This window comes from Neovison vison, chromosome 8 (assembly GCF_020171115.1).
Source record: "Neovison vison isolate M4711 chromosome 8, ASM_NN_V1, whole genome shotgun sequence".
NCBI classification, from domain to species: domain Eukaryota; kingdom Metazoa; phylum Chordata; class Mammalia; order Carnivora; family Mustelidae; genus Neogale; species Neogale vison.
Genome location: NC_058098.1, coordinates 320,965 through 333,764, shown reverse-complemented (window position 1 = coordinate 333,764; position 12,800 = coordinate 320,965). Strand labels below are relative to the sequence as shown.

Here is a 12,800-nt window from a genome sequence, read left to right as displayed (position 1 = left end):
ACCGGTGCCTGGTGCTTGTTCATGCACGTGCATCTGTGGGTTTGGGTTATTCTTAGGGAGCTGGTCGGCCCCTGGCTGGACTCTGGGGAGGTCCCCAAAGTGTGATCCAGATGCCCTCACCCCCACCCCCGCCGCTCCTCAGTAACTGTTCCTTATTTGGAAGACCTGGCTTGACAGGAAGCCATCTTCCCAGCCTCAGGGTCCCAGCACCCCTCCCAAGCCGCTCCGGCCAGGCTCCCAGCACACAGCACCAGGACAGAGGGAGCAGGGGTTCTGGAACGTGGGGGAGGGGTCCACTCACCAGCTCCGGCAGGAGAAGTTCCTCCTGCTGACCTCTGGGCCCTGTGTGGATTCTCTGCCCCCGGTGTCTGGCCACCCCTTGGACAAGCCTCCTGCCTATGTCTGCCTGCCCTTGGCCTGGCCCCCACCGGGTGACTTCCTGTCCCCGCCCCCACGAGCTTTTCCATGACATGGCCTTTGTTGGGGTGTGGGGCAAGCAAGGAGACCAGAAGGGCGGGAAAGAGGCAAGACCCAGGTCGGGTCGACAGGGGGGTAGGGAGTCAGGACTGCCCACTCCCTGCAGCCCGGAGCTCTGCACCATGCACAAACCCCCCACCCCGGGGCAGATCTGCCACAGACAGGCTGTCTGGGGGGAGCTGCAGAAGCCATGAAGGCAGAGCTGGAGGTGGGTTTCTGGCCCTGAACGGTACCGGCTGGCCCGCGGACACTGTGTGGCCATCTCCCCGGCAAGTGAGGCTCCTGCCGGCAGCAGGGACAACCCGCCACTCCCTCCTCAGCCGCCCACACGCGGATTTCCGCTGGTTCCCGCACTGTGCAAACTCGCGGTGGGGGCGGGGGTGGTGGGTGGCTGCAGAGGCCGCCTCTTGAGACCCAGAGCCCTAGGTCCAGGCCAGAGGGCCACCAAGGGCCCATCTAGCAGAACCAGGAGCTGTGGGCCCCAGCTCTACCCCCCAAATACTGACACTGAGCCCAGACTGTAGGGAAAGCCCAGTGCAGGAGCAGGAACGCAAGCTCTGTGCGGGGGAAGGAGAGGTTCTGAGCGGGCTCCTCAACTCCCTCCCTCCCCGTGTGGCCCTGCAGCCTGGGCCCTGGGGCTACTCCGCGAGCCCAGGTCTCAGGCAGGACAGCACCCGAGTGCCCCCAGCTGAGCAGGCACGGCTTCCTTTTCCCAAACTTTATTTTATAAAATGTATAGAGTAAGTTACAGCGGTAACATCCTTCTTAAGTAAAATAAGTTAGGACATCCCTGCGCGCAGGGCCCTGAGGCACAAGAGCCCGGGGGGAGGGGGGCAAGGCAGGAAGGCTCAGGCGGGCGGCTAGCTCGCGGAGGCCACTTCCTCCTCATCACTGCCATCGGGCGCCGCGTCCGTCCCAAAGTAGCGGTCACCGAAGTTACCTGGGGAAAGGAGGAGGCCCTTGTGGTGGGGACTCAGGCCCAGCAGGCCGTCGGGCACCACTGCTCAGCCCCGGGCAGCCTCACCGATGCCAGGGATGATGCGGAAAAGGTCGTTGACGCGCTTGTCCACCGCCGTCGTGATGATTCTCACTCGTGGGAACGCGTAGGCCACCGAGTGGACACCCATCTCTGCCATGAGCAGCGACAGCAGGAAGATCTTGTCCTCCGGAACGTCATGGTCCTGCCCGAAGGGGCCGGTCAATGCCGACCCGGCCTGCCCCCCACCCCGCGGCCCCCGCGGCCACTCACCAGGAGCACGCGCACCGCCATCATGGCCGCCGCGCCCGTGGACACGGTGCAGTCCGTCAGGATCACGTGGTCGTCGCTGATGTCCTTGGGCAGCCGCAGGTAGTGGAGCTGTGGGGCGCCGAGTCAGGGCCGGTCCAAACCCGGAGCTGCCCCCTTCCGCGCCCCCCGAGGCCCCGCAGCGCCGCCCCGCACCTCCGGCTCGCCGGTGAGCTGGTTGGTCTGGATGAGGATGGTCCCTATGCGCACGTCTTTGCACACGGCCCGCAGCGCCGGCTCCATGGTCTCGCCCGCACGCAGGATGGACACGCCGGTGATCTGGGGGCCCGCACGTGGGGGGCGCTGAGCCGGCCGGACCGGCCGCCTCCCCGGCCGCCCCCCACCCCCACGCCCCGTGTCCCTGGGCTGCGCCCCAGCGGGTACCTGCTTCCCCGCGTAGCACTTGCCCGCGTAGTCCTGCCCCTGCGGGGTCTGCACGACGCAGTCCTGCGCAGAGGGCGTGGGGGCGCTGCTGAGCGCGGGGAGCCGCCGCCTCCCCCCGCCCAGGACCCCCGCCCCACCGCCCGCCCCGCACCTGGAAGGGCAGGAAGGACAGCGCGTGCTCAATGAGCAGCCGCATCAGCCGCTTGGAGTAGAAGATGAACTCGTCGCGGCTGGTCTCCTTGTCCCTGCGGAACGCGTGGGCTGAGCGGGGCCGCCGGGGCCCCCTCGCCTCGCACGGGGCCCCCTCGCCTCGCACGGGGCCCTCACCTGATGATGGTGTGCATGCCCCGCACCTGCGGCGTGCTCTTGAGGACACTCAGCGTCTGGGGCAGGGGGTGGCACTGGTGCGCCGAGGCCAGCGCGGCCCTAGAACGCAAAGTGGTTGGGGACTCAAGAAGGGGTGTCGCCTCCCGGAGCCCCGTCCTCCCACGCCGGACACTGTGTGTGGGGGCGGGGCGCACGTGATGGGGACAGTGAGGTGTGCAGGTGGGGGCCGCCGCCGCCCGGTGGCTGCTCTGGACGGCGGGCCCCAACCCGAGTACCCGCGCCGGGCGAAGGCTGAGCAGAGCGGCGGACCATCAGGGAAAGCGAGGGCCTGTGCCGCGAGCCTCCCCTCCCAGCCCAGAGCCCCTCCTGCGCTTGCCCGGAGAAAGCCAAAGGGGACCGGGCAGCGGGAGCGCGAAGGAGCCTCCGCCCCCCACGATGGGCGGCTGGTCCTCAACCCCAGAACTGGTCTCTCGGGAACAGCTGAGCTTCGGGGCCAAGCCTCGTCCTGACCCTTCCCCTCCAGGGCGTGCACGGCCCCTTCACAGGAGACGCGGGCAGAGCCGGCCCCCTCCGGGGCCAGCCCCGCTGCAGCACCCCCCGGGGCGGAGGGGGCGGGGCGGGGCGGAGGGGGCGGGGCGGAGGGGGCGGGGCGGGGCGAGCGGGAGCAGCACCCCCCGCCCCCCAGCGCACACAGCACCGCAGCACAGCCGGCGCGCACTCTGTCCTCACATATCCCAGCGCAGCTTCCTCTGCTCGCCAGGTGAAGCGTGTGTTCAGGGAGGGAACAGGGCAGGAAACCCAAGGGTTTACAAAGAGGAGGAAAAGAACAAAGAGAAAAAGACCGTTTAGCAAGGGAGCGAGTCCCCGGGGCCACCAGCTGGCCTGAGAGCGAGAAGAGGCAGGTGACAGGGAAACCCGGGAGGCTTCGCCCGCACCCCGCTGCCGGGCCCCACCGCCGCCCACCAGTCCCACTTCCTGGGCTGGCCGGACCGTGGAGAAGAGCCCGCCGCGCTTAGGCGTTCAAGCCGGCCACCCTGGAAACTTGATGCTCAAGACAAGGGCTGCCCAGGGGACCCGCAGGGCGAGCCCTGCAGGTGCCTCAGTCTGGATGAAAGCCCAGCAGTGACTCGCGCAGGGCAGCACGCTGCAGGGGCCGTTCCCAGGGCACCCGCTCCAGGGCTCCCAAGCGTGAACGGGACTCTCCCGGTGCTCCCCGGTTCCACAGAAAGCCCCGGCTAAAGGCAGGTCACTAGTGCAGGGCACTCTGTGGGGTGGGCGCTCCATCCGCTCTCTCCTGGGGCATCCAGAGCTCCCCTCGGGCTCTCAGGGCCAGCATGATGAGGGGGCCGGGGGCTGCGGCCTCACCGTCTGGGGGCATCCAGGCTGGAGCCTAAGGTCCGGCAGAGGACCCTCTGGCTGCTGAGGGACATGCCTACTGAGCACTAACGTGGGGGGCCCCAGCCGTGCTGGCTCGGGGCAGCGGTGCCCTCTGGCGGCAGACCCCATGCAACCAGCCCCCCATGTGGGGGGCAGGCCTCCAGAGAGATCTGACCAGGGTCAGGGCACTGTGTGATCCGGGGCAAGTGCCTTAACCTCTCTGTGCCTTTGTTTCCTCAGCTACCAGCAAAGACAGACAAAAGCAGGGTGGGGGGCCACCAAGCCATCCTTTCTCTGCCCAGGGCGGGGCTACCCCCGGGGGGATGGGCGTGACACCAGAGGACCCTCCCACCTGCCCAGGTGACACCCCAAATTCCGAGCTGCCTGTGTCTGCTGGAAGTGCCTCCGGCTATGCAGACGGGTTTGGGAAGTCTTACCTGACACTGAGCTCACGCTGCGGCAGCAACACGGGGAGACACAAGGGAACGGGGGCGGCGCATCAGTGGCGGCAGCACGGCTCACCTCGCCGTCGCCGGACAGCACAGCCCGTTGCCACTGTGCGCCTCAACCCGCCAGGCCCGCCCGCCCGGGAAAGGCCCTGCCTCCGTCCCCAGGGACAGTCCCGGGTAGCTGCCCGGCACCGGAGGGCGCCCGTTCCTACGGCCCGTAGCCTGGGCACCCTCTGGGCGGGGCATGACGAGCCTGGGCTCCTGGGGCCCCGCTCCTCAGGCCCCCAACACCCCCTTATGAAGCCGGCCCAGAGGGGCAGGACCCTTGGCCAGCCCAGGGCACGTAACTTCAGCTTGGGGCAACCCTCCCGGAGCACCCCGGATGTGGAACTCCAGGCTAAAACCCCGAAGTCCCCTGAAGCTTTGGGAGGGACAGGAGCGCACCCTTCCACTCAAGGCCCAGCTCCGGCCAGGAGGCCCAGAAGGCACCCCATGCGGTCTCTGGTCCACACAGAGGGCTGGGGCTGAGCTAGCAGGCCTGGGGCACCGGACGCCGGAACAGGGCAGAGGACAATGGACACACGGGGCGGGAGGGCAGACGGCGGTGAGAACGGCAGCAGGGGGGTCGGGGAGCAGGGAGAGGGGCCGGGGGGCTGCAGGGGCGCTGGCTCACCTCCTCCAGCTGGCTGTGCATGTGCTGCACAATCAAGTCGATGGCCACCGTGTTCCCGCTCCCTGGGACGGGGTGGGCAAGGAGGGTCACGCAGGGGACCAAGGCCCCTCCTGCCCACACGCCCAACGGCAGGCAGGTGTGCAGGCTCACCCCAGGGCACCACGATGTCAGCCACGCGCATCGTGGGCTGGATGTACTGGTCGAAGGCGGGTTTGACAAACTTGTTGTACTGCTTGATGACACCCTCGATGTCCCGGCCACGCTCACTGATGTCCCGGCGCAGCCGCCGCACCAGACGGATGTCGGAGTCTGTGTCCACAAAGATCTTCATGTCCAGGAGCTGGACGGGAACAGCGAGGTGCTGAGCAGAGCGTGGCACCAGCCTGGGACCAAGCCAGGCCCATGGGGCAGCTTGCAGGTCTGGCTGGCAGTGTGCACAGGCGTGGGGAACTGGGCGGGGGCGGGCCACTGTCCACCGGGCTTCAGTCAAGGGCACTGGACGGACCCTGGCCGCACAGGCGGGACGGAGCCGGCGGCATACCCGTGGGGTGCCAGCTGTCCACATGCCCTTGCACGTGCCAGGGCACAGGGACTTGTCCCCTCCCCACCTCCCCCACCATAGCGCTTGGGCTGGGAGAGTTGCTTGGTAGTCAACAAGGTTCCCTGAGCCTGAGCCCAAACGTACTGGCCTCAGAACGACAAGGAACAAGGACCAAAGCACAGGCCTCCCTCCTGGTTCTCAGGGCGGGTGGCAGAGGCAGCCACCCACAGCAGGGCCTGGCGGGAAGGCTGCTGCTGTGCACCGACCCAGGAGGCTGCCTCCATCCCAGGCAAGCGCTTACACGTGCACGCCAGTGTGGACTCTGACCTCAGAGAGGTCACTCTGACCTCAGCAACTGCAGGGACCCGAGAGCTGCAGAGGAACCTCACACAAGAGGGTAAGCATGAGAAGAGGTCGAGGCACTGGCCCAGGGCTTTGCACCCCCAGCTGAGAGTGAGCCTCCCCCCCTCCCCCCCGGGCATTGCACTCTGTCTGTGGGAGCGGTGGGTCTGCTCCACCCAATGTCACTGACCCACGCTCCAAAGAGCGGCTGTTCCCCACCCAACACACAGAGACTGCTCCACCGGGATGGGACGGAGCGAGCGGCTTGGCCGGCTCGGAGGAGGCAAACTTAGGGTCAGAACCACGGAGAAGCAGGGACGGACATCCCCAGCAAGACCACGAGCCTGGAGCCCCGTCCTCACCTCCAGCAACGCCTTGTCAGCAAAGGCCATGATGCCCTCGAAGATGATCACGTTTGCCCCGTACAGTGTTTTCTGCAAAGGGATGGTGCAGCCGGTCGCCCGCGGCGCCTGCCGTGCTCCCAGGCGGGCGCGCACAGCCCCAGCCCGTGAGGCCTACCCAGTCCTTCTTCCGGCTGTGGGTGGTGAAGTCGTAGACGGGCACCTTGACACTCTTGCCCTGTTTCAGCTTCTTGAGGGTGGACACGATGAGGTCAAAGTCAAAGGCGTCTGGATGGTCGAAGTTGAAGTTGTTGTGGGCGGCCTGTTCCTGCTGCTGTGTGGTCAGCACCTGCGGCAGGAGGGATCAGGGGGCTCCGTGGGCCTCTCCACACCACGCGGGAGACCAGGGCGGGGCCTCCAGGCCCTCCGTGGGCGTGGCCTGCACTCACAGGCACAGGCACAGCTCCTCACCTTGTAGAAGGAGTCCATGGACAGCAAGACCACCCAGGGCACGTCTAGGGCCTCGATGATCATCCTGGCCACAGTGGTCTTCCCGGAGGCGCTGCCACCTCCCAGGCCTGCGGAAAGGGGCACAGCGACCCTGAGCAGCAGGGCCAGCCCCCCAGCCTGGCTCCAGGGGTGCCCCCCCACGCCGACACTCTGCCTGCCGCGACCCCCACCCCCCACCCCCCACCCCCCACCCCCCACCAACCCCGCGCTCCACGACGGCGCCCAGGGGACCCGCGGCAGCTCAGGTCAGCAGCCCCGTGCCCGGGCACGCGGTGCAGGCCCCGCCTTGCTCACCAATGGCGAAGGCCTCCTTGGACTGTGTGCCGTGCTCGTTGTACCAGGGCGGCCGGCCCGCCGTGTAGATGGTGCGTTTGCTGGTGCGCAGCAGGGGCGGCTCCGACTTGCACTGGCTGGTGGTGCGCTTCCGGGGTGAGCGCCTGCCGCCCACGGCCGGGAGGAGCCTGTCCAAGGACTCCGCGCTACTGCTGCAGAGGGGAAGACACGCCTGCCTCTGCCCCAGGCCAGCCGCGCCGCCATCCCCCTGGGGCCCATCCCTGATGCAGGCACCCAGGCCTGGCGGGGCCCGGCCGAGCGGGGCGGACCCCACTGGGGGGGGGGGGTGCGAAGGAAAGCCACCTGCAGCCCATCCACGGGACTCCTGGCCTGGGCTGGTCACTGTCCACATGCGTTCAGAGGGACAGCAAATGGCAGGAGGGGAAATGAGGGCCATCCGGGGCCTGGCCCCTCAGAGGACGAGAGGCACAGCAGGGCCAGTGAGGACCCCGTCGAGGACTGTGTTCCCTCCCACAACACTCTCCGGAAGACCCAACCCCTGCCACCCTGCGGGGCGCGCCGGGAGAGGCTCCCAGACAGACAGACTGCTGACCGGAAAGCCGAGCGGGCTGGTGGAGGCCATGGGCGCAGGAGAGAGACCCTGGGCTCGGAGACCCGCAGAGCAGCCCCTGCTTCCTGCTGTCCCGCACACTGCAGACCAAGACGGCACAAGTCCCCAGGAGCCACGACCAGAAAACCGCACCTGGCGGAGGCACTGGCAGCCCCGCTCCGGCCTGCGCTGTGCCCCTCGCGCCCGGTGACAGGCTGACGTCCCGGGGCCCGACGCCTCAGTCCCAATAGGGACAGCTCTGGGGAGGCTCAGTCTGGCCGAGCAGCCCAGTGGGGAGCGAGCATCTGCGACGCCCGTCTCAGTCCGAGCGGACGGGCTTGGTCCCGAAAGCCTGCTGTGGAGACGCACGCGGCCAGAACACGCTGGAGAGAAGGCACTCGCGGCCCCCGCACAAGAGGGGCTGGGCTGGCCCCAGCGTCCCCTCGCGGACCCGCTCGGCAGGCGTCAGAGCCCGTGGGCTCCCTGCACACACCTTCGTGTGAGTGTGCGAGCAGGACGGGACGCCCAGAACAAGACACCAACACGACGGCCCCGGGGACGAGGATTTGGGATCCTGCTGCCTCGAATGTCTCATAAGCACAGACCAAGCCTGCGACACCAGCAGCGCGAGGCCACAGGGTGCCAGGAATCCCGCCCACGAGGGCGACGCCAGCCGCCAGCCGCCAGCCGCCGAGGGCCATGGGGGAGCCTTCCTGCGTCTGGAACGGCCCCGGCATCTCCACCGCGGGAACGCGATGTTCCCGTCAAAGCTGAAGGTGAGAAGGTCACACCAGCAGCACTGAGGGCCGGGGGGACACTGCGGCCAGGCCCAGCAGCGAGACACCAGGCGTCACGGGACAGAGCCACGCGGCACCATCCCGGGGGACAGACGACACAGGGCCGTCATGGCTCCGTGCTGTCAGGACAGCAACAGACGTAACGGGCCAGTCTGTGTGCTCGGGGTCACCTGTGCAGCTCCAGAGTCAGGCACTGCCACCCAGCAGTGTGGGCGGGACTCTGCCCAGCATGGAGCTGCCCCGGAGGTGCCCCCACATTCCTGCTCAGTTAAGCCGGAGATGAACACGGCAGGGGTGGGGGCAGGAGGGAACGTGCAGGGGCGTCTCCAGGCACTGAATACGCTCCTCTGACGACACAGGGCCTGCAGGCCTCGGGGCTCCCCAAGGCACTGTCCTCCCGGCGGCGGCAGCAGGAGGGCTCCACGGTGGCCCTGGAGGTGGGGGGGGGGCAGAAAACGAAGTCCAGCCCCCCGCCCCCCTCCCCTGTGCCTTCTGGGAGAAAACTCTGATGTGGAAAACCCGGCTTGCAAAGGAGGAGGGCTCAGCAGCTCACACGTCCCTCACAGCCGGGCCGGCCGGCCGTGCAGTCCGCCACGGGCCCTGCTCCCATCCCCTGCTTCTCACCCCAGGGCAGTGGCCCGGCCTCTCCACCGGGAAACTCTGAATCCTTATTTGTGAGTGTTCCTTGTCCTGCTGAGGCAGTGACGGCCACGACCACTGACGACTTCTGAGGCTCCTGCTGCCGACCGCCCGGGGCAGACACTGTCCCCGGGAAGAGTGCCCATGCGCCAGGAAGAGCGGAAAGTAGGCCAGAGAGAGCTTTGCCAGAAACCCGCCCCATCTGGGGCGTGTGATGGGTCTGAACGGTATCAGGCTGGGTATGCAGCCAAGCCCAGCTCCACTGCCTTTTCCAAAGCCCCGTCTCCCTCTGGGATCGAGGGAGGAAGCCTCGCTGTGACCTCAGAGCAAGCCTCACCCCATTTTCTCAGCGACATGACCTTGGAAATGGGAATGTCGCACCCAAGATCTCCTTTCCCAATCCCCAGGTGGACGACGTGCGTCTGGTTACGGTGACAAAAGGTAACTTCAAACCGAAGGATTACGGGCCACAACGGACAGAGACTCGCCTGTAACAGACAGCCCCAAGCAAAACGAGCCCCTCCTGGGGCCAGCCCAGCCTGGGCCGTCCAGAGCACCCACCTGGCCTGCTGGTCTCCTGATGTCGATTAGACACAGACGCACGGGGCTGCGAGCGGCCAAGACACAGCAGAGGCAGTCGCCTCGCCACGGCCACGGGAGACCACACACCTGCCACTCACCTGCCTTCTGCTCCAAGGGCCCAGCACCCCGAGATCCTGATGCCAGGGTAAGCTGGGGGGCTGCTCATGTCTGGGTCACAGGACAGCGGACAGCAGGGTGATCCCAGGAACACCTCCACTGTGTCCCTCAGGCCCACAGTAGCCCCCCAGGACAGCTCAGGGGCCACCTGAACTGCCCCCCCATGGGTGGGCAGGCGGCACCGCAGATGAGGAGCTAGGGTGCGGGCTGCAAGAGCCCCGTGCAGAAGGAAAAGGACCCACCGCCGCCTCAGAGGCTGAGGCCACAGGCATTAAGAGGCTCACCCGGCTGAGGGCTGTGAGCTCTCCTCGTATTAATAGCACTGACCCTGCTGGAAAGAACACGGCTGTGGGGCCCTGGCCGAGCTCAGGCCAGCCCTGGGTGTGAACTGCCCCTCCTGTGCGCCTGCGGGTATACTGCTGGCCCAGGCTTGCTGGGGACCGTGGTGCACCTCCCCCAGAACACCGGGGCAAGAATCTCCAGACCCCAGGCCGGCTTGGGACTGTAGAACCAACCCCCTCCTACCACCCTCAGCAGGAGGAAAACCGGGAAACCCTCTCCCAGCCAAGCCTTGCTGACTGTCAAGGCTGAGCCCCACGTCACACCCTCGGCCCCAAGGTGCCTTCTAGAGGCATAAACAAACCTGAAACTCTAGCAGCCCGCCCCTCCCCTCCCTCCAGGGGTAGGCTCCAGCCGGTCCCCAAGGCCACGTGGAGCTCAGCGTTCAGCCCCGGGACACAGCTGGTCTCCAGCCTGGCAGCAGGAGGTAGCATGGGTTCAGCTTGCTGACGCGGGGTTCAGCCAAAGAGTGTTTACTGCCGTGTGTCCCTAAGTCCCTGGCCTCCTGTCCAGCTTTCCTCCCAACAACACGGAGGCTCAGGGAAGAGAAAATTCCATGTGGGGTTCCCACACCCGAAGAGGGGCCACTCCTGGAAGCTGCCTCAGGAGCAGCCTCGCCCGGCCGCCCAGGTAAGAAGGGTGAGTCTGCCTCCCTGTCCAGAGGCACTTGGAGCAGGACAGAACTCTCCATCTTTGCCCACAAGAGCTTTGCCCACAGGACACACTTCGGAGCGGGGAGCCGTCCCGGGCAGGGCTGCACAGCTGGCCACTGGTGCCCGACGCCCTGCCCGGCTTTAGGGAAGTTTGCCGGATGAGTAAATAGAGGCCAGAGGGAGGAGGGAGGTGCTGATCCACTGGGCCCCGGCCCCAGGAACCCCAGACGAGCTCAGGGACAGAGACGTATCAGGGCTTTCTCAGGACAGATGAGAAACTGGGGGGGCCGGGAGGCTACAGCCCTACAGGGGCTGAAACAGGCTCCAGAGACTTGCGTGACCCCTCCCCCACCACCCTGGAGACCTGCCTGCAGAAACGGCTTGATCCTGCGTTCTGGACGGGTCCGGTCGGCCTCCCTCCACTGCCACAGCTTCAGACCCATCTCCACCTGGACTGCACCAGGAGACTGCCTGAGGGGCTCACCGTCCTCCCCAAAACGCTTACTTATCTACCAGCATGCCCAGTGCTAAGGTGTCCCAGGTCCCTGACCCTCTAGGGGAGCAAACAGACAAGACACAAACGGCAAGGCGGACAGACCACACGGATGCAGCCGCCGTCGTGTGCACGGGCACATACACCCGGATGCGACCAGACCAGCTCTGGGGCCCGTGGGGGGCGTGTGGGGCCTGGGGGCAGCGCTCAGGATACCAGCACTGGGGAGTAATCGGGACGCCCAGAGGCAGTGCCAGGACGGACGCCCTCGGGGCCTCTGGAGAAGCACCCAGAGTCCACACGTGCCGCTGCCGGGCCCTGGCTCCCTTCCTCCGACCTCTGGCTCCCCAGGTCCCATGAGGGGCACGTGTGCCCACTACCTGGCTCCGCACACGGGGCGGGGACCCGACGCGGCGGCGGCCACCGGCCCATGTCTTCAGGGAGTGCTTCTCTCCAGGGCGCCTCCGGCCTTGCCCTCTCTGATGGGCGGCTGACTCAGCCCCGTGGAGCCGCTCAGGTCTGCGAGACTCAGCCACCCCGGGCCACCATCTAGTCGCTCTTGGCGGGGAAGGTGTGCACCCCCTCTGGGCGGCCCCTGGCCTGGGTCCTCTCCCTGCCCACACAGCGGCGGCCAGGCCCCCAGACCACCCTGGAGGAGCCCAGGCACACAGCACGTCTGCCTCGGAGAGGTCCTCAGCGCCCCCACCCCGTGGCTGTCGCGAGCCTTCCTCCGGGCCAGTTCCCACCCAGGAGCAGGAGCCCGCTTCCTCCGGGCGCCTTGCACCTCCCCGGCTGGGGTGACGGGCGGGGTCACGGGCGGGGTGACGGGCGCGGCCACCGGCGGCTCCGGCCCCGCTCCGCCCTCCCACTCCAGGCTCGTGCAGAGCCTCCAGCGAGGCTCGAGGCGCGGCCCCACCGGGGGGAGGGGGCAGGACCAAGGCACCCCGGATTCAGCCCTGGGCGCTGGCGTGGAGCAGAGCGGAGGCAGGGCCTGTGCCCCTCGGAGCGCCAGGTCACGCTCCCGCCCCTCGGGACCGACACCGAAGGCCACCCCCGGAGAAGCCGCTCTACCCGCAGGCTTGGCCGCGAGCGCGGGCCCCCCGGGCGCGGCGGTGCACGCTCGGTGTCACCGCCCGGCCGGGACCCCCCCACCGCGGGCGCCCGCCGCCCTCGCGCGCCAGAGCCCCGCCGGCCAGCGAGCGCCCCACGGCCCCGCGGCGGACGCGAGGGGGCGTGCGCGGCCCCCAGCCCGAGCTCGGCGCGCCGCGCCTACCGGTCCTCGCACGCGGTCTCGCTCCTCTCCGGCGGCCGGTCGGGCCCGTCTCCGGCCGCAGCGGGCGCCGGAGGCAAGCGGGGCGCCTCGCCAGAGACCGGGGGCGCCGCCATGGAGCTCGGAGGCCTCGCCGCAGGCTGCCGGCCGCGGGGCGGGGCTCTGGGGCCGGCCGCGCTGGCCTTCGGGAGTCGTAGTTCAGGGCTTTGCACCACGCGCTGACTGGCGCGCCCCGCAAACTACAAGTCCCACAAGGCCGTACGGCTGTGCATGCCGGGACTCGTAGTCCGGCCTCACGCGCCCCGGGCGGGCGTCCAGCGC

The 12,800-nt window shown here is 68.1% G+C and overlaps 1 protein-coding gene across 4 annotated transcripts; it reads right to left on the bottom strand.

The window, feature by feature from the left end:
* Positions 1 to 1,180: 1,180 nt before the first annotated feature.
* UCKL1 (uridine-cytidine kinase 1 like 1) lies at positions 1,181 to 12,598 on the bottom strand. Of its 4 annotated transcripts, none has more exons than XM_044262621.1 (15): positions 12,483 to 12,598; positions 7,001 to 7,191; positions 6,668 to 6,774; positions 6,375 to 6,545; positions 6,218 to 6,289; positions 5,123 to 5,312; positions 4,973 to 5,034; positions 4,288 to 4,304; positions 2,474 to 2,572; positions 2,298 to 2,391; positions 2,147 to 2,209; positions 1,919 to 2,041; positions 1,727 to 1,834; positions 1,502 to 1,658; positions 1,181 to 1,417 (listed from the first exon to the last, which is right to left on the bottom strand). In XM_044262621.1, the coding sequence occupies exons 1-15, from the start codon at positions 12,593 to 12,595 to the stop codon at positions 1,338 to 1,340; spliced, it is 1,647 nt and encodes a 548-aa protein (XP_044118556.1). In that variant the 5' UTR covers positions 12,596 to 12,598; the 3' UTR covers positions 1,181 to 1,337. The 4 variants fall into 4 exon arrangements, with proteins under 4 accessions (XP_044118556.1, XP_044118555.1, XP_044118553.1 ...); XM_044262620.1 differs by lacking the exon at positions 4,288 to 4,304 and adding an exon at positions 3,203 to 3,222; XM_044262618.1 differs by lacking the exons at positions 4,288 to 4,304; positions 12,483 to 12,598 and adding an exon at positions 3,203 to 3,222 and having other exon boundaries at positions 7,001 to 12,290.
* Between the last annotated feature and the right edge of the window lie 202 nt (positions 12,599 to 12,800).